General features: G+C 44.5%; 1 protein-coding gene across 1 annotated transcript in view; it reads right to left on the reverse strand.

Annotated features, from left to right (window-relative positions):
• Positions 1 to 500: 500 nt before the first annotated feature.
• Positions 501 to 26,236, reverse strand: part of LOC126291740 (myogenesis-regulating glycosidase-like) — a 49,801-nt gene continuing 24,065 nt past the window's right edge. Inside the window, exons 4-5 of the mRNA XM_049985415.1 lie at positions 17,722 to 17,878; positions 501 to 802 (exon numbers count right to left, since the gene is read on the reverse strand). Coding sequence (XP_049841372.1) covers positions 603 to 802; positions 17,722 to 17,878 — 357 coding nt within the window. The 3' untranslated portion in view covers positions 501 to 602. The remainder of the gene's footprint in view (positions 803 to 17,721; positions 17,879 to 26,236) is intronic.

Consider the following 26,236-nt stretch of genomic DNA (forward strand, 5'->3'; position numbering starts at 1 on the left):
TTCCAGAAGGAAGGTGTCCCGACAGGAAGACGTTCGAAGCAATTGATCGGCGTCTTAGGGAGCACGGAACATTCAAGGCTATGACTCGCGACTGGGCAAGACCTAGAACGACGAGGACACCTGCAATGGACGAGGCAATTCTTCGTGCAGTTGACGATAACCCTAATGTCAGCGTCAGAGAAGTTGCTGCTGTACAAGGTAACGTTGACCACGTCACTGTATGGAGAGTGCTACGGGAGAACCAGTTGTTTCCGTACCATGTACAGCGTGTGCAGGCACTATCAGCAGCTGATTGGCCTCCACGGGTACACTTCTGCGAATGGTCCATCCAACAATGTGTCAATCCTCATTTCAGTGCAAATGTTCTCTTTACGGGTGAGGCTTCATTCCAACATAACATCTTTTCTTTATTTGTGAGTGAGGGATGTTTAGCCGTACCTTTTTGTAACACCCTGTATATCAGTGCAACTGATCAGGACGAAATATGAAAAATTATCCAATGTCCTCAGTGAAGTTTATTTAATTCATTCCTGTCGAATATTTTCCACCGACTCAGAGGTTGAGCTGGGTGTGAAGAGCCTTCGAGGGCGGGGTCAGCGGCCTCAGTCGTCCGTAAGCCTCGTGAAGTGGGGCAGCACGCTGAGAGGCGCGGAGTAGTTGGCGACCCAGGCGGGCCCTTCCAGCACCGGGTGGTCCGGGTCCGCCTCGTCCCTCCAGCGGCCGGAGGGCAGGTAGATGTCGCGCGTCACGGCGCCCTCCTCCAGCACTGGCGCCACCAGCAAGTCCTCGCCCAGCAGGAACTCTGCGACGGAAAAGCCTTTCCTTGTACTCGGAGACCACTTGTACGAGGATTACTCCAAAAGAAATGCACTCTATTTTTTTTAACCCATCTTTTACTCTACATTTTGGAAAGTTTTACAGTGTGTAGATACATACTTTAGGAACAATATTTTCATTTCTCCACATAATTTCCATCCCTCTCAACTGCATTATGCCGTCTTGGAACGAGCGCGAGTAAAATTTTCGACCAACCTTTTACAGCCACTGTTTGGCAGCGTGCACAAGGGAGTCATCATCTTCAAACCTTGTTCCACGTAGAGAGTCTTTCAGTTTCCCAACGAGATGATAGTCACATAGAGCCAGGTCAGGACTGTAAGCCGGGTGTTTCAGTGTTGTCCATCCGAGTTTTGTGATCGCTTCCATGCTTTTTTGACTGACATGTGGTCGTGCATTGTCGTGCAACAGCAAAACATCCTGCTTTTGCCGATGTGGTCGAACACGACTCAGTCGAGCTTGAAGTTTCTTCAGTGACGTCACATATGCATCAGAATTTATGGTGGTTCCACTTGGCATGATGTCCACAAGCAAGAGACCTACGGAATCGAAAAACGCCGTAGCCATAACTTTTCCAGTAGAAGGTATGGTTTCTTTTTTTTTTTTTTTTTTTTTCTTGGGTGAATTTGCATGATGCCACTCCATTGATTGCCTCTTTGTCTCTGGTGAAAAATGATGAAGCCATGTTTCATCACCTGTCACAATGCTTCCAAGAAGTTCATCTCCACCATTCTCGTACTGTTCCAAAAGTACGCTGCATGCCGTTTTTCTTGTTTCTTTGTGAGCCCCTGTCAACATCCTAGCAACCCACCTGGCACAAACCTTTTTTAACGCCAACACTTTCAGTATCCTGCAAACCCTTTCTTCCCCTATCCCAGCGTAGCGTGACAATTCGTTCTCTGTGATGCGTCTGTCGGCAGTCACCAATTCGTTAACTCTCTGCACATTGTCTGGAGTGTGTGCAGTACGAGGCCTGCCGCTGCGAGGACAGTCCTCAATATTGCCGTGCCCGCTTTCATCGCGTAACCTGCTCGCCCACCGACTAACTATACTGCGATCGACAGCAGCATCTCCATACACCTTTTTCAACCTCTTGTGGATGTTTCCCACTATCGTTTTCACAGCACAGGAATTCTATGAGAGCACGTTGCTTCTGACGAACGTCAAGTGTAGCAACCATCTTGAAGACATGCTGTGACGGCCCCACCCACGAGAACAGATTGAACTAAGTTTGAAAACGAGCGGGAAGGATGTATCTACACACTTAAAACTTTCACACATGCAGAATGAAAACTGAATTTTTACAAAACTAGTGTGCATTTCTTTTGGAGTGACCCTCGTAATAATTAGGGTCAGGAAAAAATCATTTTATTTCGTGACAAAGTTCGCAGCTATTTTTCGCCAAATTCTGTGTTCTTCTTGGCAATAAGAAACCAGTTGCATAAAAGAATTATAATTTCTTTGTCGATTTCAGGCACATACACCCAAACCTCCAGATGTCAGATACTCAGATCGGTGCCGAACGTTGTATGTCGATAGAGTATTAATCAAAATTTCAGTTTCGTTCGTCCAGTAGAACATGGGTAAACTCTAATTAAAACTAGACGCGAGGAGTGGCCGCGCGATTAGAGGCGCCATGTCACGGATTGCGCTGCCCGTCCCGCCGGAGGTTCGAGTCCTCCCTCGGGCATGGGTGTGTGTGTTGTCCTTAGCGTAAGTTACTGTAAGTAGTGTGTAAGTTTAGGGACCGATGACTACATCAGTTTGGTCCCTCAGAAATTTACACATTTATTTTTAGCTAAAACTAACACCAGAACTATGGAGCGCTGGACAAGCATAACTGTGATTAAGTGGTCCATGGGGAAGTTGGTAGAGCGTTGGATCGTCATACCAGCGCTCTTAAGCTCAAACCCCAATAATGACAATATTTTATTGTATTATGTGTAAAAGTCTTATATGAGACTAATAATGCTTATTTATTCTAATATTTCTTTATTCTATTGTTCCGCTTGTATATGTTTATTCTGTGAAACTATAAAAGCACTAACTGCTTCATCATGAATGGTATCCGTTCTGTTACATATGTCTGACAGAACACCACAAATACCTTTGCAAATGTACATTATGTGATCAAAAGTATCCGAACACCTCAAAAACTTTTTTACAGTAGGTGCATTGCGCTACCACCTACTGCCAGGTACTCCATATCAGCGACCTCAGTAGTCATCACGCATCGTGAGAGAGCAGAATGGGGTGCTCCATGGAACTCATGGACTTGAAACGTCGTCAGGTGATTGTGTGTCACTTGTATAATACATGTATACACGAGATTTCCACATTCCTAAACATCCCTAGATCCACTGTTTCCGATGTGATAGTGAAGTGGAAACGTGAAGCGATATGTACAGCACAAAAGGGTACAGGCTTACCTCTTCTGTTGACAGATACAGACTGCCGACTGTTGAAGACAGTCGTAATGTGTAATAGGCAGACATCTATCCAGACCAACACACAGGAATTACAAACTGCATCACAATCCCCTGCATGTACTGACATTTAGGCAGGAGGTGACAAAACTTGGATTTCAGGGTCGAGCGGCTTCTCATAAGCCACACCTCGCGCTGGTAAAGCCCAAACGACGCCTCCCTTGGTGTAACAAGCGTTAAAATTGGACGATTGAATAGTGGAAAAACGTTGTGTGGAGTGACAAATCATGGTACACAATGTGGCGACCCGATGACAGGGTGTGGGTATGGTAAATGCCCAGTGAATGTCAACTCCCAGCATGTGTTGTGCCAACACTAAAATTCGGAGGAGGTGGTTTTACGGTGTGGCCGCGCTTTTCATGAAGGGGGCTTGCACCCCGTGTTGTTTTGCATGGAACTGTCACAGCACAGCTCTACATTGATGTTTTAAGCACCTTCTTGCTTCCCACTGTTGAAGAGAAATTCAGGGATGGCGATTGCATCTTTCAACATGATCTGGTACCCTGTTAATTATGCATGGCCTGTGTCAGAGTGGTTACACAACAATAATAGTATTGAGACGAAGATTCTACCCCACAGGGTGTCCCAAAAGTTCCATCATGATAATGTCATCCAAGATGGCGGCGATGATGTCACCCCCACCCCAGGAGAGTTGTGCTCCACAGGGTGCGCCAAAAGTTCTGTGTCTAAAGATTGCTGCCATGATGTCATTCACGATGGCGGATTTTGGCGGGAAGAAGGGCAATTCTGGCATCATCACTAACCTAACTTGGAAAAATTCAAATTCCATCAGGATAATGCAGTACACCACGAAAATGGCGGGAAAATAGCTCAACTGGGCTACCTCCACTAACCTAAGTTACCCGACTGCTGTCTCTTCCTAGGGGTTGGAGAGAAAATGACTCAGCCTGTGCTGAACTGCAGGAGAGAGAAAGGAGTGTACTTTATTTATTTTGGAGCGATTTATTTAGGGATGCTTTTTCAAAGATAGTATATTTATCGCAGTGATACAGAACATGCTCTGACATGCCATAAAGCCCAAACCATTGATAAAATAGATGATGTGGTGATGGATGACAGAAGAGTTAAGGTGCGTGAGATTGCTAGTGCTGTGGGCAATCGAAATGAATGGGTATAAAATATTTTGCATAAACATTTGGAGATGAGAAAGCTATCCGCAAGAAGGGTTCCGCGATTGCTCACGCTTGACCAAACACGGAATTGTGTGAAGTGTTGCAAGGATAGTTTGCAGCTGTTCAGTAAGAAATTGCAGGACTTTAAGTGTCGTTTCGTCATTGTGGATGAAACATGGATACATTGCTGTACTCCTGAGGCCAAACAGCAATCCAAACAATGGGTTACCAAGGGATAATCTGCACCAAAAGAGGTGAAGACTATTCCTTCGTCCAGAAACTTTATGGCGACTGTCTTTTGGGATTCGCAAGGGATAATCCTTATCGACTACCTGGAAAAGGGTATAACTATTACAGGTGAATATTATTCATCATTATTGGACAATCTGAAAATCGAGCTGCAAGAAAAATGCCAACGATTGGACCGCAAAAATGTCCTCTCCCATCATGACAGTGCACCAACACACACCTCAGCAGTTGTGGTCGCAAAATTAATGGAAACAGAATTCCAATTGGTTTCACATCCCCCTGTTCTCCACACTTGGCTCCCTCAGGCTACTATTTGTTCCCCAATTTGAAGAAATGGCTCTCGGGACAAACATTTTTTTTCAAATGAGGAGATGATTGCAGGAACTAATAGCTATTCTGCAGACTTGGACAATTCCTATTATTCAGAAGGGATCAACAAATTAGAACAGCGTTGGATGAAGTGTGGTGTCACCACCAGACACCACACTTGCTAGGTGGTAGCCTTTACATCGGCCGCGGTCCGTTAGTATACGTCGGACCAGCGTGTCGCCACTATGAGTGATTGCAGACCGAGCGCCGCCACACGGCAGGTCTAGAGAGACTTCCTAGCACTCGCCCAGTTGTACAGCCGACTTTGCTAGCGATGGTTCACTGACAAATTACGCTCTCATTTGCCGAGACGATAGTTAGAATAGCCTTCAGCTACGTTATTTGCTACGACCTAGCAAGGCGCCATGGTCAGTTTCTATTGATATTGTAAATCAGGTTCCGTCAAGAGCGCCGTCCGTCATTAATGGATTAAAGTTAAGTATTTCACCAGCTACGTTCGTTTTTCTCAATTCGAATTCCCTTGTCATGTTCCAGACCTCACGCCGGCCTGCGTGATCTAAAACTCGTGCATTTCGGTCTCCTTTAATAACACGGTGTTGGCTCGCTTGCTAACCACAACATGAGGTGTATAAGTGTAATAGGTGACTATGTGAAAAAATAAAAAAGTTTTACCCCAAACACAGAAGTAATTTATATTTTTCACAAACTTTTCAAACGCCCCTCATACACAGTACCACCACCAGAGGGTGCTGTCGTCCATTCCATGACGTAATCCAAGATGGCGGCCATGACTTCAGCTGATGACACAAGTACCATTATGAAGATGGTGGGAAACTGTTTTTCCCATGAGGTCTGGACCTAGTACACAGTACTCCCACCAGAGAGCGTGACGTAACCCAAGAAGATGGGGGAAAATGGCGGAAAACAGTGTGACCACCTTGAGGTCTGGACCTAGTACACATTACTGTCACGGGAGACCACTGTCATCTGTTCCATGACATAACCCAAGATGACTGGCTGGTGAGGGAAATGACTCACCCTGAGCTGGGCTGCCAGAGAGAGGAAGGAGCGTACTTTATTTATTTTGGAACAATTTATTTATGAATGGATTTGAGATAGTGTATTTATCACATTGATACAAAACACACGCTCTGACTTGCTTGCGGTCACGCCACACAGCCCACAGACCTGTAAACTACTCCTAAATAATGCTCTGCAGACATGCAAACAACTCCTAAATTACAGAAATAATTTCAGTACAGTCATGCAAACTCCTCTTAAATAATGCAGTACACTGATGTGCAGACACGAAATCAGCTCGTAAACTGTCCAAATAACACATATCACAGCCTACAGACCTGCTCACAAAATAATGCAACAGACACGGAAACAACGTGCACGGGCACTGCTGCCCCCTGACCACTGGACTGCACAGGCTTGCAGAAGTTGAGATGCACCAGCAGCTGTCGAACCACACACAGGTGCCTGCACGTATGATGCAGCGACATCCCTTTCATACTTGACACCTGAGAAATTCCTGTGGAAATACGTGATTGCATTGCTGATGCGACTGGATGGGAGCGAAAACCTATTTGCAGAGCGCCGATGCTCCAAGCGCGTGAGCAGCCACCAGTCGCAAGCCAACACAAGCCACAGCATGTGAAAGTCGTTTGACTGATATACTGACATCACATGTCTATCTAAGTAAGTGTCAAGTCATCCTCTGGACCATGCGTGCATGTGTTCACCACTGCCGATGTCATCATCTTTCTCTCTTCCTGCAGTCCAGTGAAGACCTATTTGCACAGCGACTCACCCTCTTAAACGCTGTCGAAAACTGTTCCACCACTCACGACACGTGTGTGACCCACATACTGACATCACAGATCATACAATGGAAAACTGATTCCACATCTTGCGACATGTATGTGATGTGAATAGTGACATCATAGATCATGCTCTAGAAAAACTGTTCCACTGCTCGCGACCTGTGTGATGTGCGTACTGTTGCATCGCTGCGCATAGCTAGAAACCATCGTAAGAGCATCTACCAAGGTTACCAATCTTATACTGATGCACATGGGTTTGTAAAATAAGAACCGAGTCGACCTCCTGGAAATTGTATAGTGTCCCAGAAATAGTTAATGCTCGCTTTCTCGATGTCTCAGCTTGTTTGCACGGAAATCCTTGCCTTAACAGAATCTATTTACAAAAATAGCTCAGAATAACCTCGAATGCATTCTTCCTCGTGGTCCTAATGTAGCACCCCAACCATCATGTGTTATCCTTCCTACTTTGAACATATGCAGATCTTCTCATTGCTAAGTAGAGACTCCTATATCCTAGCACAAAGGATGTTATGTGAATGAATCAAGCATTACGATTGGCTCTTATCGAACTAACCCTCTAAATTACTGATGCAGATAATGTGGAAGCACCGTCCGCCTTTTCTTTCTTTCTGCAGGCGAGACTTTCAGCGGCAAAAAGAAACATTTTACACAGATCTCCAAATTGCACCAACAATTAAACCATGCAAAGTGGCCCTACATATCGTCAAATACGGAAAGACTCAATTACACTGCTCTTCCACTAAGGACAGGAGCTTGATTATTAGAGTGTGAAACCAATGTCCAACCCTGCAATATATCACTGCATACCATGTCGATGTAGTAAACAACCATTTCCTATCCTGCACCATACAAAATCATCCCTTTTACATCATTCATACATACATCGCGAAGACAGAGATCACCGTATATACCCCTGTCAGCACTAGATAATTCCATGTGAGGTCGGCAGTCATCCATCCCGACAGGTGACCAGAGCACCCTCAGCGGATCGACGTTACTCTCAGAACTGTTCTACAAATTCGGGTTCGTTTCCCCTCGGCGCAAACGTGTTACTGTTCCTGGATCCGAACATGCTTGCTTGCTCCTTTTTCTACACCGATCTCCAGACTCGTGAATTATAACAACACTTGTATTTTAGCATGGTTTGCAATAATATTATACCATTTTCGTGGTACTTCTCGATATCAAGCACGGCAGCATCCTACCGCTCGCTCACACTACATAATTCCTAAGATATAGACTGGAAATTGTTTCTCTACCAACCCCCAACTTGAGCAAGGTGGAGTGCACTCTAGACCACTGGGTAACTAGAAACTTGTCCCATCTGCGAAGACCTTTATGTGAGAACTCGAAACTAACAGAGGAAAATGATATTTCCACTCGTGAATACCAAAGTCGGTGATGTAACAGATTCAAAATCATCCCTCTAATTTACAAAGTCAACTAAGACATTTCTCATGCCTAGAGAACCAGCAAACGTGTCTTTCACTAGATGCACACACAACAATCGATGTTCCCTCAACTAAATAAAAGCGCGAAATATCAGAAGCAGTCAACCAAACAATCTACATGGGAGGGAATAACAGTCCAGTGCAAACCCACCTCCATATTCAATCTTCTCAAATTTCCACGCGATCGTGAAAGCTGCCCAACACATACTAAGTATCAGTTCGCTATTCTGCCGTCTAGAGGACGAAACAGTTAACTCAGCTACATTCCTACATTCCAAGAGACCTTTGCATTCAGACAGCTCCTACCGTTAACGGGAAATGTGAATCATCCCCGCACAGGTCACCAGCGCAGCGCGCCAAGCACACACAGGTAGAATCACCATCCTATGAAATCGGTCACATATACGTATATTTTATCCCTGTTCTTACAACTAAATGCTACGATCGCCGCCTCAGTTGAACAACATTTGACAATGAGCAAAGTATCGGAAATATACCCCGTTGACTTCCGTCGCTCTGGAAATACACTACTGGCCATCAAAATTGCTACACCACGGAGATGACGTGCTACAGACGCGAAATTTAACCGACAGGAAGAAGATGCTGTGATATGCAAATGATTAGCTTTTCAGAGCATTCACACAAGGTTGGTGCCGGTGGCGATACCTACAACGTGCTGACGTGAGGAAAGTTTCCAACCGATTTCTCATACACAAAACAGAAGTTGACCGGCGTTGTCTCGTGAAACGTTGTTGTGATGCCTCGTGCAAGGAGGAGAAATGTGTACTATCACGTTTTCGACTTTGATAACGGTCGGATTGTAGCCTATCGCGATTGCGGTTTATCGTATCGCGACATTGTTGCTCGCATTGGTCGAGATCCAATGACTGTTAGCAGAATATGGAATCGGTGAGTTCAGGAGGGTAATACGGAACGCAGTGCTGGATCCCAAAGGCCTCGTATCACTAGCAGTCGAGATGACAGGCATCTTATCTGCATGGCTGTAACGGATTGTGCAGCCACGTCTCGATCCCTGCGTCAACAGATGAGGACGTTTGCAAGACAACAACCATCTACACGAACGGTTCGACGACGTTTGCAGCAGCACGGACTATCAGTTCGGAGACCATGGCTGCGGTTACCCTTGGCGGTGCATCGCAGACAGGAGCGCCTGCTATGGTGTACTCAACGACGAACCTCGGTGCACGAATGGCAAAACGTCATTTTTTTAGATGAATCCAGGTTCTGTTTACAGCACCATGATTGTTGCATCCGTGTTCGGCGACATCGCGGTGAACGCACATCGGAAGCGTGCATTCGTCATCGCTATACTGGCGTATCACCTGGTGTGATGGTATGGGGTGCCGTTGGTTACACATCTCGGTCGCCTCTTGTTCGCATTGACGGCACTTTGAACAGTGGACGTTACATTTCAGATGTGTTACGACCCGTGGCTCTACCCTTCATTCGATCCCTGCAAAAACTTACATTTCAGCAGTATAATGCACGATCGCATGTTGCAGGTCCTGTATTACCTTTCTGGATACAGAAAATGTTCGACTGCTGCCCTGGCCAGCACATTCTCCAGATCTCTCGCCAACTGAAGACGACTCGTCAATTGTGGCCTAACAACTGGCTCGTCACGATACGCCAGTCACTACTCTTGATGAACTGTGGTATCGTGTTGAAGCTGCATCGACAACTCTACCTGTACTCGCCATCCGAGCTCTGTTTGACTCAATGCCCAGGCAAAAAAGGCCGTTATTACGGCCAGATGTGGTTGTTCCAGGTACTGATATCTCAGGATCTATGCACCCAAATTGCGTGTAAATTTAATCACATGTAAGTTCTACTATAATATACACTCCTGGAAATGGAAATAAGAACACCGTGAATTCATTGTCCCAGGAACGGGAAACTTTATTGACACATTCCTGGGGTCAGATACATCACATGATCACACTGACAGAACCACAGGCACATAGACACAGGCAACAGAGCATGCACAATGTCGGCACTAGTACAGTGTATATCCACCTTTCGCAGCAATGCAGGCTGCTATTCTCCCATGGAGACGATCGTAGAGATGCTGGATGTAGTCCTGTGGAACGGCTTGCCATGCCATTTCCACCTGGCGCCTCAGTTGGACCAGCGTTCGTGCTGGACCTGCAGACCGCGTGAGACGACGCTTCATCCAGTCCCAAACATGCTCAATGGGGGACAGATCCGGAGATCTTGCTGGCCAGGGTAGTTGACTTACACCTTCTAGAGCACGTTGGGTGGCACGGGATACATGCGGACGTGCATTGTCCTGTTGGAACAGCAAGTTCCCTTGCCGGTCTAGGAATGGTAGAACGGTGGGTTCGATGACGGTTTGGATGTACCGAGCACTATTCAGTGTCCCCTCGACGATCACCAGAGGTGTACGGCCAGTGTAGGAGATCGCTCCCCACACCATGATGCCGGGTGTTGGCCCTGTGTGCCTCGGTCGTATGCAGTCCTGATTGTGGCGCTCACCTGCACGGCGCCAAACACGCATACGACCATCATTGGCACTAAGGTAGAAGCGACTCTCATCGCTGAAGACGACACGTCTCCATTCGTCCCTCCATTCACGCCTGTCGCGACACCACTGGAGGCGGGCTGCACGATGTTGGGGCGTGAGCGGAAGACGGCCTAACGGTGTGCGGGACCGTAGCCCCGCTTCATGGAGACGTTTGCGAATGGTCCTCACCGATACCCCAGGAGTAACAGTGTCCCTAATTTGCTGGGAAGTGGCGGTGCGGTCCCCTACGGCACTGCGTAGGATCCTACGGTCTTGGCGTGCATCCGTGCGTCGCTGCGTTCCGGTCCCAGGTCGACGGGCACGTGCACCTTCCGCCGACCACTGGCGACAACATCGATGTACTGTGGAGACCTCACGCCCCACGTGTTGAGCAATTCGGCGGTACGTCCACCCGGCCTCCCGCATGCCCACTATACGCCCTCGCTCAAAGTCCGTCAACTGCACATACGGTTCACGTCCACGCTGTCGCGGCATGCTACCAGTGTTAAAGACTGCGATGGAGCTCCGTATGCCACGGCAAACTGGCTGACACTGACGGCGGCGGTGCACAAATGCTGCGCAGCTAGCGCCATTCGATGGCCAACACCGCGGTTCCTGGTGTGTCCGCTGTGCCGTGCGTGTGATCATTGCTTGTACAGCCCTCTCGCAGTGTCCGGAGCATGTATGGTGGGTCTGACACACTGGTGTCAATGTGTTCTTTTTTCCATTTCCAGTAGTGTATTTGTCCAATGAATACCTGTTTATCATCTGCATTTCTTCTTGGTGTAGCAATTTTAATGGCCAGTAGTGTAGAAATATCAGTACCATTCTTATGATCTGATATACTCTTCCCCTTGCTAGCACAGTACTCAATGTCAAACCCATACCTTCCTTACGAATGGAAATTGTCATTTCCTTTGCACATGTTGGAACACAAACTGAATTTTTACAAGCCTAATGTTTTAGGCGAACGTATCACACACCCCCTACTACTATAATACTTCATCAATAACTGATCGCTGGCGATATGAAATATTACTGACCGAAAATCAACTATGGGTGGACATGTCTCATATGTTTTTCTTGCGAGTGCTACCACCATGTCTTGGAAAGTGAGGTTTAATCATTTTACAAACAGCCGGATGTTAAAAAAACCAAACCCCAACAACTACTGTGTGTTACTGTCACAAGCAGTCTTGGTTCTACATGTGTACACAAGTATCCACGTTAAAAACTATATGAGCTTTATAAATAGACCTATGGCATTACCTCCAAATTAATTGTTTTTTCCAGGCAAATACCGAGACGGTGATCGCCGCAGTGTATATTATCGCACCAGCAGTACTATAACACGTCGCCTACGGTACACCCTCGTGAAATCGATTCGGAGAAGGAGCCTGGTATGAAACCGGTATTTGAAACCCCCCTCACGCCACTGTCGCTAGATATTTCCCCAGAGTTTGTAACGCCTATTGTCTCGACGCAATGTCAGAGGGTTGGTGTTATATCCACTGGGCTATAGGCAGTGGTTGATTGAAAAGTATCACAAACGGTAGATAGTGTGATGACTGAAGTCGTAAGAAATGTACGCTAGCTTTTCAGATTTCTAGTGCTACGCTAGCTGCTACAAATGTAGTCTCGGATATGGAATCAAGTCGTTCCCCATTCAAGCACATACCTGCGTTGGATCCTAAGGGGAAGTCTTTTAATGATTACAGCCACTAGTGAATCATATATCTGGAACTCTCATATCTCGAAACGAGTAACCTCTTTCGAACCTATCTGTTACAGTAAAATTCCGGCCTCGCTTTAAGTAGCCCCTCAGACTGCGCTACCATCCCTGCAGTTTTGCGCACGTGATCCTTCCAATGTAAGTCGGAACTGAGTAGGGGTCGGAGGAAACTATATCTAACGCCTTCTGCAGCCCGTGAGGAAACAGGCGAAGTTGAGTTACTGTGGCAAAACTGTGTTTTGACGATCCGACGGAAATGAAGCTTGCTCCTGCAGCATGAGGTAGTATAAAAGACAGTATGGGAACTAGGAGAAGGACGTGGATGTTGCTACTGCATTGTGGTGCTTCTCCAAACTACAAGCGGGTACTACAGATCCACATCCCTCAGGGCCCATTCACGTCTATCACCTCAACATTCTATCATCGTTGTTCTAGTCCATCCACCAGAGAAAAATTATGAACTATAAAATCTGCACTAACTTCATCCGATAGAGAACTCGGTCATTTATGTAGTGTGCCCATGTTTGTCCATGCGTAACGTGAATAACGTAGTGGTAAAACCCATTACATTTCATAAACGGTTCAAGATATCAAAACGAGGTTCGTTTTTTTTCAAATGGTTGCATTCAAGGAGTTGCGTATTTTGTCATAAATTTAATACAAAACTTTTTTGGCTATCGATATATGGAAGGAACATGGTATCTGGAAGGAACTAAAGTTTTCTATCTTCTTAACGAATGCTTTTTGGCAGAAAATTTCGATTTTTTAACATAGCCTGATGATGCCCTATCAGGGCGAAACTGATCGTTCTTGAGTTAATAACCAATATTTTGTAGCCTACGACTGTTTTCTGAACTCTAGCAGTAAAACGTTGCACTACCACCATGGCAACATGGAACGGAATAATTTCTACATGTTTTAGTTATTTCATGTTCCGTCAACATCTTTTGCTTTTTTACAGCCTTTTAAATGCTTTATATCTGTATGTAATGATATCAGTTTGCCAACCATTCTCTCCAGGAATAATTCTGAAACAGTATTGATACAATGACTCTTGAGTTTCTCCCGGCGTACTTGATAATCAAAATATCCACGGGTGTACTGCCGGTCTATAGTGTCCAACGGGCAGAATATTTCGACGATCATACATGTGGCCATCATCAGGTGAACTGACGGTGAGCTCCTGTGAACGTGCCGGCACGGAGATCCGTACGCTATGGCTGCTCAGAGGGAACTGGGTTCGGTCGCTGCGGCGGCAGATTTAAATACCCTCCGCCCGCGACGCGCTCCCTAACTTTAATCTATCCATTTCCTTTTTTAAATTTTCTAGCCTACTGTGTTATAATAATTTAAAAATGATGGATATATATGTAATTACAATGGAAAAATTAAAGAATAGTACAATGGCATCATTATTAAATGTTCTGTGAGTACGAAAATGTGCTATTGTCCATTACCTTGCGTCGTTTCTCTTTTTTTTCTGTGTCCATATATATATTTTTCGTCTTGTGATAGCTTCTCCTTCTTGTTGATCTTGCGAAAATTTGACCGTGGAGTTCCTTTCCTACATTTCAACTGTAGAAGCAGGCAGCCACTCCAGGGAACAGCCGTGCCTCTCAAGATGATATAAAACATCTGGAAATTTCTCCCAACTTAGTTCCACTTCACTTCAACAAAAATACTTAACACTGTTATTAAGTCTTCTCTTATTCAGAATCACATATAATACAAAACAATAATAGAACGTCAGACTCCGAGGAATACCTCTTAACCATTCTTCTACATACGAGAGAATGTAACAAAAAAAGTGAATGAAGTTTTTTGTTCATTTGTCTGCGCCTTACTGGGCATTCATAATTAATGTCTTTGCCGACGCTTATGGTCAGTCTTTGAGTCTGTCATTATCGCTATTTCATTTTTCAATATATTTTAACTTTACCATTTCTGGAGGGCCTTTCAACATGTACCTACATACTACCTGCCCGATTAAGGGATCTGACATTCCATGGTGCGACCCGTAGAACGCCAGTTTTCTTTCTCCTGATAACGACGTCCTCCTGAGTAGTCCCCGCCCGGAGATCCGAATTGAGGACTATTTTACCTCCGGAGCATTTTACCCAAGAGGACGCCATCATCATTTAATCATACAGTAAAGCTGATATTAAGCAGGACAGGCGTCAAACGTAAAAATCAGCTACAAAAGGAAAGCAAGTTCATACAGAGAAGTGACATCTGGAGAAAGTTAGATATAATAGTGATGGACAAACAGGAGATAAACAGACGGTTACAAAATGCGTTCTGGTAGAGGATTTGGAGGGAACGACAGAGGAGGAGAGGGAATGGACCAGGAAGAGAGTCCATACACACTGAGATGATAAAAGTCACTGGATACCTCCTAATATCGTCTCGGACCTCCTTTTGCCCGGCATCGCGCAGCAGCTAGACGTGCCACGGAGTCAACAAGTCAATGGAAGTCTCCCCCAGGAATACTGAGCAATGCTGACCCTACAGTCGTGTATAATTGCGGAAGGGCTGCGGTGCAGCATTTTGTGCACGAACTGACCTCTACATTACATCCCAAGAATGTTCCGTGGGATTCATGTCAGGCGATATGGGTGAACAAATCATCGCTCTAATTGTCCACAATGTTCTTGAAACCAATCGCAAACAATTGCAGTCCGTGACGTGGCGCATTGTCATCCATAAAAATTCCATCTTCGTTTGGGAACATAGGTTCATGAGTGGCTGCAGATGGTCTGCATGTAGCGGAACATAACTATTTCCAGTCAATGATCGGTTCAGCTGGACCAGAGGATTCAGTCCATTTCGTGTCAACACAGCCCACACCAGCTCCCACAATGCCTTGTAAACAGCTTGGATCCATGGCTTCTTAGGATTCGCGCCACACTCCAACCTTATCATCAGCTATTGCCAACTGAACTCGTGACTCATCTAAACAGCCCATGGTTTTCCAGTCGTACAGGCTCCGACCGATATCGTCACGAGCCCAGGAGAGGTGCTACAGGCAATGTCACGCTACTCGACTGCTGCATAGCCCAGCACTGACAACTCTACTTAGAGGCCGCTGCTCTCAGTCGTTAAGTGAAGACCGACTGCCACTGCATTGTCCATCGTGAGAGGTAATGGCTGAAATTTGGTATTCTCAGCACATTCTTAACACTGTGGATCTCGGAATACTGAATTTCTTAACGCTTGAGAAATGGAATGTACCACGCATCTAGCTCCAACTAGCATACCGTGTCAAAAGTCTGTTAATTCCTGTCATGCGGCCATAATCCCGACCCTACCTATCTCACAAAAAATGTTTCAAATGGCTCTGAGCACTATGCGACTTAACTTCTGAGGTCATCAGTCACCTAGAACTTAGAACCAATTAAACCTAACTAACCTAAGGACATCACACACATCCATGGGCTAGGCAGGATTGGAACTTGCGACCACAGCGGTCGCTCGGCTCCAGACTGTAGGTGCCTAGAACCTCACAGCCACTGAGTCTGGCTAGACCCAGATGCATCACCAGTGTATAAAAGGCAGTTCTGACAATGGACTGTCGTTTTATACCTTATGTACACGATACTGCCGTTATCTATTCTACTGGCCATTAGAATTGCTACACCAAGAAGAAATGCAGGTGATAAATGGGTATTCATTGAACAAACATATTATACTAGAACTAACATGTGATTACATTTTCACGCAATTTGGGTGCATAGATCCTGAGAAATCAGTACCCAGAACAACCACCTCTGCCCCTAATAACGGCCTTGAAACTCCTGGGCATTGAGTCAAATAGAGCTTGGATGGCGTGTACAGGTACAACTGCCCATGCAGCTTCAACACGATACCACAGTTCATCAAGAATAGCGACTGGCGTATTGTGACGAGCCAGTTGCTCGGCAACCATTGACCAGACATTTTGAATTGGTAAGAGATCTGGGGAATGTGCTGGCCAGGGCAGCATTAGAACATTTTCTGTATCCAGAAAGGCCCGTATTGGACCTTCAACATGCGGTCGTGCATTATCCTGTTGAAATGTAGGGTTTCGCAGGGATCGAATGAAGGGTAGAACCACGGGCCGTAACACATCTAATATGTAACATCCACTGTTCAAAGTGCCGTCAACGTGAACAAGAGGTGACAGTGACGTGTTACGAATGGCACCCCATACCATCATGCCGGATGATACTCCAGAATGGCGATGACGAATACACGCTTCCAATGTGCATTCGCCGCGATGTCTCCAACCACGGATGCGACCATCGTGATGCTGTAAACAGAACCTGGATTCATCCGAAAAAATGACGTTTTGCCGTTCATGCACCCAGGTTCGTCGTCGAGTACACCATCGCTGGCCCTCCTGTCTGTGATGCAGCGTCAAGGGTAACAGCAGCCACGGTCTCCGAACTGATAGTCCATGCTGGTGCAAACGTCGTCGAACTGTTCGTGCAGATGGTTGTTGTCTTGCAAACGTTCCCATCTGTTGACTCAGGGATCGAGACGTGGCTGCACGATCCGTTACAGCCATGCAGTTAAGATGCCTGTCATCTCGACTGCTAGTGATAAGAGGCCATTGGGATCCAGCACTGCGTTCCGTATTACCCTCTTGAACCCACCGATTCCATATTCTGCTAACAGTCATTGGATCTCGACCAATGCGAGCAGCAATGTCGTGATACGATAAACCGCAATCGCGATAGGCTACAATCCGACCTTTATCAAAGTCGGAAACGTGATGGTGTACGCATTTCTCTTCCTTACACGAGGCATCACAACAACGTTTCACCGAACAACGCCGGTCAACTGCTGTTTGTGTATGAGAAATCGGTTGGAAACTTTCCTCATGTCAGCACGTTGTAGGTGTCGCCACCGGCACCAACCTTGTGTGAATGCTCTGAAAAGCTAATCCTTTGCATATCACAGCACCTTCTTCCTGTCGGTTAAATTTCGCTTCTGTAGTACGTCATCTTTGTGGTGTATCAATTTTAATGGCCAGTAGTGTACATATGCGAGAGTCGCTATCTCATGACTTTTATCACCTCGTTGTATAACGGCGGGTAGAGAGCGGCTACAGAAAGGCCGTTGAGTCGCACCTGAGTTGATGAGCTGCGCAGTGGCGTCTGTGGCGTTGATCCACCAGACGGGTGGGTTGACGGGGCTGCCGTCCTCCACGGCCCTGCCCATTAGCTCCAGGATGCGCGGTGCGTAGGCTGCGTGCAGCGCCGTCAGGTTACGACTCAGCTCCACCGTCTGAAACACACAGTAAGGCCCTGATTCACCACACTGGCAAGAAGTGGATCACTAAGCCAGAGAGGCGCGGACAGAAAATTCACATTCACACTCGAGAGGCAACTGACTACAAACTTGTGAAATATGTACACAGGATGTCCAGCATGACCCAGATCATTACGACCTCTGCACACCGCGAGACTATCCCAGCTTATATCACTAAGGAAGCAGAGACGAACGGTGAATAATTCTAGCGATGATACAGGCTGCTAATGAGGAAATCCTCTGACATAAGCGATTTTGACAGTGGACAGATCTTCACTGAAAAGCTGGAGAACGATGACGATGATAATGACCATTTTTACTTAGCATCAGTAGTAAGGTGTTTGGACAACTTTTCAGTGCCTGTATGTGTGTAACTGGGCAGTCCATTCTGTAGGATAAGTCGATGTTTACTATGGTGATGATGATGATGGTCATCATCATCATCATAATCATCGTCTTTCCCTACAGAATGGTCATCATCATCGACTTACCCTACAGAATGGACTGCCCAGTTACACCCATACAGGACATGAAAAGTGGTCCAAACACCTTACTACTGGTGCTAAGTAAAAATGGCAGCAATATGACACCATAATCACCTTTGCTTTTGTAAAGGTCACTTTCGAATTAAACGAATTCTACGGACCAAATTATCCAAAAGCTCTCATAGAAAATTTTTGTAAACCCTCCCATATTACGTATCTTCATCTAAAATTTTTAAAAAAATAAGTGATTCGTGTAGGAAGAGTATGACTAGAAGGATTAGAGAGCTATACTGGGATATTACTCTGTGAAGTTCTACAGAGAACACATCCACTGATAGGATGCCAGTTTCCTCATCAGCACTCATAAAACTGTCACTGAAGCAGAGAAGTTACTTGTTTTGAACAACTAACAAACTTTTCTTGTCAGAATTCTATAGTCATTTACCTATCTTTCCAAACCTGAAGAATAGCATTCTGAACTCGACACTTGCCTCCTTATTACCCCAGGTCAATTTTAAATTAGCGTCTGGAACAGACTAAAAAGCTCACGCAAATTTCTCTACTTTGCTGATTAGGAGAACCTCGAAACTAATCGTATCAACTTATGTAATACCCATCAAGACACACACCTGTTTCCACTGACAGGTGATCTCTGTGGGAAAGTGAAAGTGTGTATAAAGGTAGTATGGGTGCCAGATATTGCAGACTTATGTAATTGTTGAAATATTGACAAGACAGAGGAAAAAACAATGGCAAAAAAAATCAAAATTTGAAACATAAAGTTCATTTTCAACAGGAAGAAAGCATAAGCCAAACACACACAGGAATTGCAAATGTCTGAAACTAAAGACAATATTGAAGAAGAAAGGGAAAGATAAAAAATGTTAAAGATAGCTACTCAAGCACTAAGGAAAGGGGTCTAAAAATATGGAATACAGAAATGGCTAACAATATCTACTTACAAACACGAACAAATGAAGCATGTGAAATATACCAACAGAAAAGAAATAAAACAAAGAATTTAATAAAAAGATACCATAGTGGATCCTGAGAAAAATTCAATGTTAATGTCGAACATGAGATTCGCAAAAGCCAGAATACAGCGTTTAAATTAGTGAAGCATACCAGTAAAATGGAGAGACACTACAATCCTTAACAGGATATCAATGAATACATCATTACAGAAATTTATGGTATGATGAAGATAGTGAAGAAAGTTAATCTATAAAAATTAATAACAATTCTGTAGGTCAAATAGACCTAAAATAATTAAAAGCAGGTTTAAACATAACAAAAAAATAGAAAAGCTACTGGCTTAGATGGCATTAATTCTGAATTAATCAAATATGGAAGAACCATTTTAGAATTCTGCTTCATCCAGTTTTAAATATGTGATGGAAGAACTCTTATGTGCCTGAAGAATGAACACAGATAACATAATTTTGATATGTAAAAAAGGCAATAGGAAAGATACAGGATATTGCTGAGGAATAACTTTACTCTGGTACCTAATCTCAGAAGAACAATCAGGCTTTAGAAAGGAACGTTTGCGTGATGATAGTAAATTTGCAATAAAACAAATTATTGAAAAACATCAGGAATTTGGCTTAGAAAAACATTCAATATTTATAGATTTTGAGAAAGTTTTTTATATGGCAAAAGACATGAGAAATAAAAGGCTTTCCAAAACATTAATGTCGTAAAGAATCTATATGCAAATACAAAAACAGTTATAATTTCACTATCGAAAATGTCAGATGAAACTTTAGTAACTCAACGTATTTGACAAGGAGGCAGTCTATCTCCCACTTTATTTAATGTATATTCAGGACGACCTAGTTACGAATTGGAAAGACGAAATACACATAGTAATTACGCAAAACTCGATCTAGCATACCATTTAACACTCTTTTATATGCTGATTGCCAGATAGGTATACAGGAAACATAAAATAATTTACAAAGAGCAGCAAATAGATTGAGCTAAAACAATATATTAAAACTTAATTATATCTGCAAATAATGCAAAGATAATGACTCTGAAAGAAAAGAATCCAATCAGATCGAAAAATAATAAATGAGAAAATTTTAGAAGGAGTATCCCACGAAAAATTATCTGGGACGTGATATTAGTTTTAACTATGACAAAGGCATTGAGTAGAAGGTTAATAAATATCAAGCTACCTGCCTAACAATTGGAAGAACCTTGTGAAGAAAAACAAGACAAGAAATACAAATGAAACTCTATAAAGTTATGTCTGTACCCACTCTTGCATATGGTTGCGAGTCATGGACAGTAACAAGAAAAGAAAAAATCACATATACAAGCAGCAGAGATGATGTTCATGATATATGTAAGAGGCTGGAATAAAATGGATAAAATAAGGAATGAAATAATAATATCAGACTTATTTGTTGTGTAGAAGTGGTACAAAGCTGTATCACTTTTCAACATAATCTCCCCCACACTCAGTGCAAGTCCTCCAGCGATTACAAAGTGCATAAATTGTTTTAGAAAAAAATTCTTTCGTTAGTCCACACAACCTCTCATGCACCGCGTGGCGTACCTCTTCATCAGAACGGTACTTCTTTCCTCCCGTTGCGTCTTTGAGTGGTCCAAACATATGGAAATCACTTGGCTCAAGGTGTGGTGAGTATGGTGGGTGAGGAAGACACTCAAAATGCAGGTCTGTGATTGTTGCAACTGTTGTACGGGCAGTGTGAGGCCTTGCATTGTCATGTTGCAAAAGGACACCTGCTGACAGCAATCCACGTCGCTTTGATTTGATTGCAGGCCACAGATGATTTTTTAGATCTGTGTATGATGCAATGGTGACAGTGGTCCCTCTAGGCATGTAATGCTCCAAAATGACACCTTTTTCGTCCCAAAAGAAAGTCAGCATAACCTTCCCTGCTGATGGTTCTGTTCAAAACTTCTTTGGTTTTGGTGATGAGGAACGGCGTCATTCCTTGCTCGCTCTCTTCGTTTCCGGTTGGTGAAAGTTAAACCAGGTTTCGTCCCCAGTAACGATTCTTGCAAGGAATCCATCACCTCCTCGTTCAAAGCGCTGAAGAAGCTCTTCACTAGAATCAACACATCGTTCTCTCATTTCAGAAGTCAGCTGCCGTGGCACACAGCTTGCAGACACTTTGTGAAACTGGAGCACATCATGCACAATGTGGTGTGCTGACCCTTGATTAATCTGTAAACATACTGCAGTGTCATTCAGTGTCACATGGCGGTTTTCCTTCACTATGGCTTCAACTGCTGCAATGTTCTGTGGAGTCACAACTCGTTCTGCCTGACCTGGACGAGAATCATCTTCCACTGAAGTCACACCATTTGCGAACTTCCTACTCTATTCGTAGACTTGCTGCTGTGACAAACATGCATCACCGTACTGAACCTTCATTCGTCGATGAATTTCAATAGGTTTCACACCTTCACTACGCAAAAACCGAATAACAGAACGCTGTTCTTCTCTGGTGCAAGTCGCAAGTGGGGCGGCCATCTTTATACTGATACTGCGACGGTATGTGTGCATCTGCACTATGCTGCCACCTACAGGCCATTCTGGACACTGTTCGTAGCACGCTTACCAACTTGCAGGATAACCGCGCGGAATTTCGATTTGTTATTACAAATTTAAGGTTTTCATTTGACTCACCCTCGTAACAGCCATGTATACCACTTGTACGCTTCCTCACTGTCACTTGCACTGCATCTGTACTTTCATTGATACGTGGAATCAAGAATGCCAAGCTGATGTTATCAGTGGAATGCTTGTACATTATTTGTGTAAGTCTGACTAGGATTCTTACCGCTTGTCTCTCATTGTTTTACCGCTACGCAGTGCCAGGTTCATCAAGCGGCAGCGGAAGGCTTTTGGTAGAATACGTAAGTGCTTAACTGCCTACATCCACATCTAGTCTCTGCAAGTCATCTTAAAATGTACGCTAGAGGTTACTTCTCCTTTCCATTCACAAATGGTGAATGGGAAGAATGAGTGAACAGGGTGGGAAATATCAGCTTGTATATGTTCACCGGCAACTCTAGGGACTGATCGATGAGAGGACACGGAACAAAAAAAGTCTAATGAACTTATGTCCGGAATGCATGGTTTTCATGCTAGAGATCATTTATTCAATCATACATTGTTACAGAGACTGCGGTCTAATACGCGCTGTACCATGCAGCCACAGCTACAGTGTGTGTTTAAAATGGTTTCCATGTGCCTCAACGCATGCGTGTACGCGCCGTTCTGTCTCACAGGTTTACATCGGCTGGGCTGCTTTCGAACAGTGTCAAGGACACTTCGAATACACTGCTTCAGTGTCTCCACATCTTGAATGGGTTCTGCACACGTGATACTCTTGATATGGCCCCCTAACCGAAAGTCGCACGGGTTGATATCCGGTGAACCAACAGGCCATGTAACTGGACCTCTCGTCCAATCCATCGACCAGGGAAGACACGACTGAGATGCGTCCGGACGTTAATGGCGAAGCAGGATGGAGCACCGTCATGTAGGAGCCACATAACCCTTCGAATCATCTATGGTTACTTCTTCCACCAGTGGAGGCAAAGTCACCTGCTATTCTAGGCACTTCAGTCTGGAACCGCGCGACCGCTCTGACCGCAGGTTCGAATCCTGCCTCGGACATGTCCTTGGGTTAGTTAGGTTTAAGTAGTTCTAAGTTCTAGGGAACTGATGAGCTCAGATGTTAAGTCCCATAGTGCACAGAGCAATTTTTTGTGTGTGGCAGGTTGTGTGATGGACGTCGCGTACTGTAAGAAGCAGAATTGTGAAGTATTCGTGTCGGTATCAAGCCGAGATGGTGTTTGTGTGCAGCCAGGCAAATGGAAACGGTGAAGAGGCAGCACGTCTACACAAAAACAAGTACGCTCACAGACACCGACTGCATCACGCAACATATCCACACCTTTTTGGGCGCTTGTGGGATCGTGGATCCTTTCAGACACACGAACGTGCAAGAAGGCAGATTTGGAGGACAGGATTCTACAGGATACTGAGACAAACCCTAGTACAAGCTCCAGCAAGTGGCCCGCCAACATGATGGAAGCCAAAGTCCGATTATGTGTATGCTCTATGAGAGCCGCTACTATCCCTGTAAACCTCAATCCCATCGAGGCCGGTTTCAACACCTGTTGTGACGTGGATGCGATGCAGCTCTGTACTGTGTTCCAGAGCGATTTGTTCTCGTTGCACGCACACAGTCCATTACGAGACACGTGTTCATAGGATTTTTCTACGACTACTTCGTCAGGAATCCGTCCCTGCAGTTTGTCAGTTATATTAATGTTCACCCTGTATAAGAATTGATATAAGAATGAATTGCAACAATACGAGAATTTAAGCCTCCGTCGCTAGCGCCGATGACGCTCGTCATCCAAATGACTTTCCCCCTCAATTTTGTCTGACAGGGCAAGATTGAGATCGCGCCAATTTCAGTTCATTTATGTTAACTCTCCGGCAGTTAGCTCCAATCATTGTTGGCTTTCAGTTACGAAAGATACATTGTTCATGAAACATTATTATAGTCTGGAGGACACTTGTCATCCGCACCAGCTCTGCTACCACAATCTGAAACAAAGAAAGTCTGTATTACTTTATATCTTTTCTAGAGTCAATCGATCTTTCATGTGCGTAAATTTGGACTTATTGAAACTGACTGCAGTTCTACAGTCTGGAACTGCGCGACCGCTACGGTCGCAGGTTCGAATCCTTGCTCGGACATGGATGTGTGTGATGTCTTGAGGTTTGTTACGTTTAAGTAGTTCTAAGTCTAGGGTACTGATGACGTCAGATGTTAAGTCCCATAGTGCTCAAAGCCATTTGAACCATTTGTTTGACTGCAGTTACTTTCCGTGTTACCTTGTATCCTCTTTATTTTTTTACTGTGGAAGAAATGTCAAAAGCAAAAATACCTTGGACAGTGTTTAGTAGAGAGCTTAATGTGTGGTTCGAATGGTTCAAAGAACTGAGTGATGTAGATGCTCATAGTGACTCAGAGACTGAGGACTATGTTCATGTAAGCGGAAATGATTCAGGAACAGAACAAGAAGTGCCAGAGAATGATGAATATGAGTCACAGAAAGGACTAAGTCAAGAGGATGCATTTCTTTTAGAGAAAGATGGAATAACTAAACGGAGGAAAAATAAATATCCTACCATTGTTAGAAGCTGACCTTGTAATATTATTACGCATTTGCCTGGACCAAAAAATCAAGCTCGTATAAAAAAGACAGAAATAGAAATTCTGAATTTGTTCTTGGATGAAAACATAATATGCATTATCGCCACATGCACTAATATATCCATCAGTGAAGTTCATGATAACTTCTCTAGGGAAAGGGATGCCAAAGAAACAGCTGCGATAGATATCAGAGCTTTCATTGGTTTGTTATATGGGTGTGGATCTTTGAGATGTCCTAGGAGGAGTATACCGAAATTGTGGGATAACTCAAAGGTAAACGGACTTGAATCATGTTATTTATGCATAAGTGAAAACCGATTCAGGTTTCTGTTTAGATGTCTAAGGTTTGATAATAGCCGTGATAGAGGTGTTCACAGAGAGATTGACAAGTTGGCTCCTATCAGAGAGGTACTTGAACTATTCACGAATAATTGCTAAATATAATTTTCACCTAGTGAATATCTTATGTTGACGAACAGCTTTTGCCATTTACAGCAAACTGCCCACTCAAAAATTCAAATGGCTCTGAGCACTATGGGACTTAACATCTATGGTCATCAGTCCCCTTGAACTTAGAACTACTTAAACCTAACTAACCTAAGGACATCATACACATCCATGCCCGAGGCAGGATTCGAACCTGCGACTGCAACGGTCACGCGTTCCAGACTGAGGCTCCTAGAACCGCACGGCCACACCGGCCGCCAACTGCCCATTCCATTCAGGCAATATATGCATAGCAAACCAGCAAAGTATGGGTTAAAAGTGTTTGCTTGTTGATGTAAAAACAGCTTACACTTTGAATTTAGAACCATACATCGGCGAGCAACCAGAGGGACCATGTAGTGCCAGTAATTCCACTGATGTTTTTGTTCTTGGAATACCTGCCAGGGTAGCCGAGCGCGCTGACGCGCTGCTTCTTGGACTCAGCTAGGGGCGCCGTCCCCGGATCGAATCCGCCCGTCGGATTAACGACGACGGCCAGATGTGGTTTTTAGGCGGTTTTCCACATCCCACTAGGTGAATACCGCGCTCGTCCCCACGTTCCGCCTGTTGTACTCGCGTCGTAGACATTTGAAACATGTCCGCACTATTTCACAAATTACACCAGACGCAGACAGTTGAGGTACACTAATTCCGTCCTGGGGGGTATGGGGTGGCGGCAGGAAGGGCATCCGGCCATCCTTAATGCGTTGTAACCACGCCGATCCTGCGATCGCTGCAGGACAGTGTAAGTGAAAGAAAGAAAGATATTGTTCTTGGTTTGGTCAAACTGTTTCAAACGTTAGAATATATTATACTGTGTACGAATATTAAATGTATTATATTTAGATTTAATAAAAAATCATAAAATCAGTCATGAAGGCCGTTCAAAGTATACAAATAGAAAGCTTGCTTTGTAGATGACACCTGTCATCCGCACGAGTGACCGTGTCACGCTTTTTCACGCGAGTAACGGAGGGTTAAAAAGAAGCAACCCCTGAGAATACCATAAACTCATATGTTATATAGCAAATGTGTGACGCATAGTGTGAAACTCAGTTCTTATTTTACAGTTAATGTAACGCCCTTGTATCCCCTAACATTCATCTAGGCGATACATAGGTAGATAAATAAATAAAAGAAAAGAA

This window comes from Schistocerca gregaria, chromosome 9 (assembly GCF_023897955.1).
Source record: "Schistocerca gregaria isolate iqSchGreg1 chromosome 9, iqSchGreg1.2, whole genome shotgun sequence".
Classification (NCBI taxonomy): domain Eukaryota; kingdom Metazoa; phylum Arthropoda; class Insecta; order Orthoptera; family Acrididae; genus Schistocerca; species Schistocerca gregaria.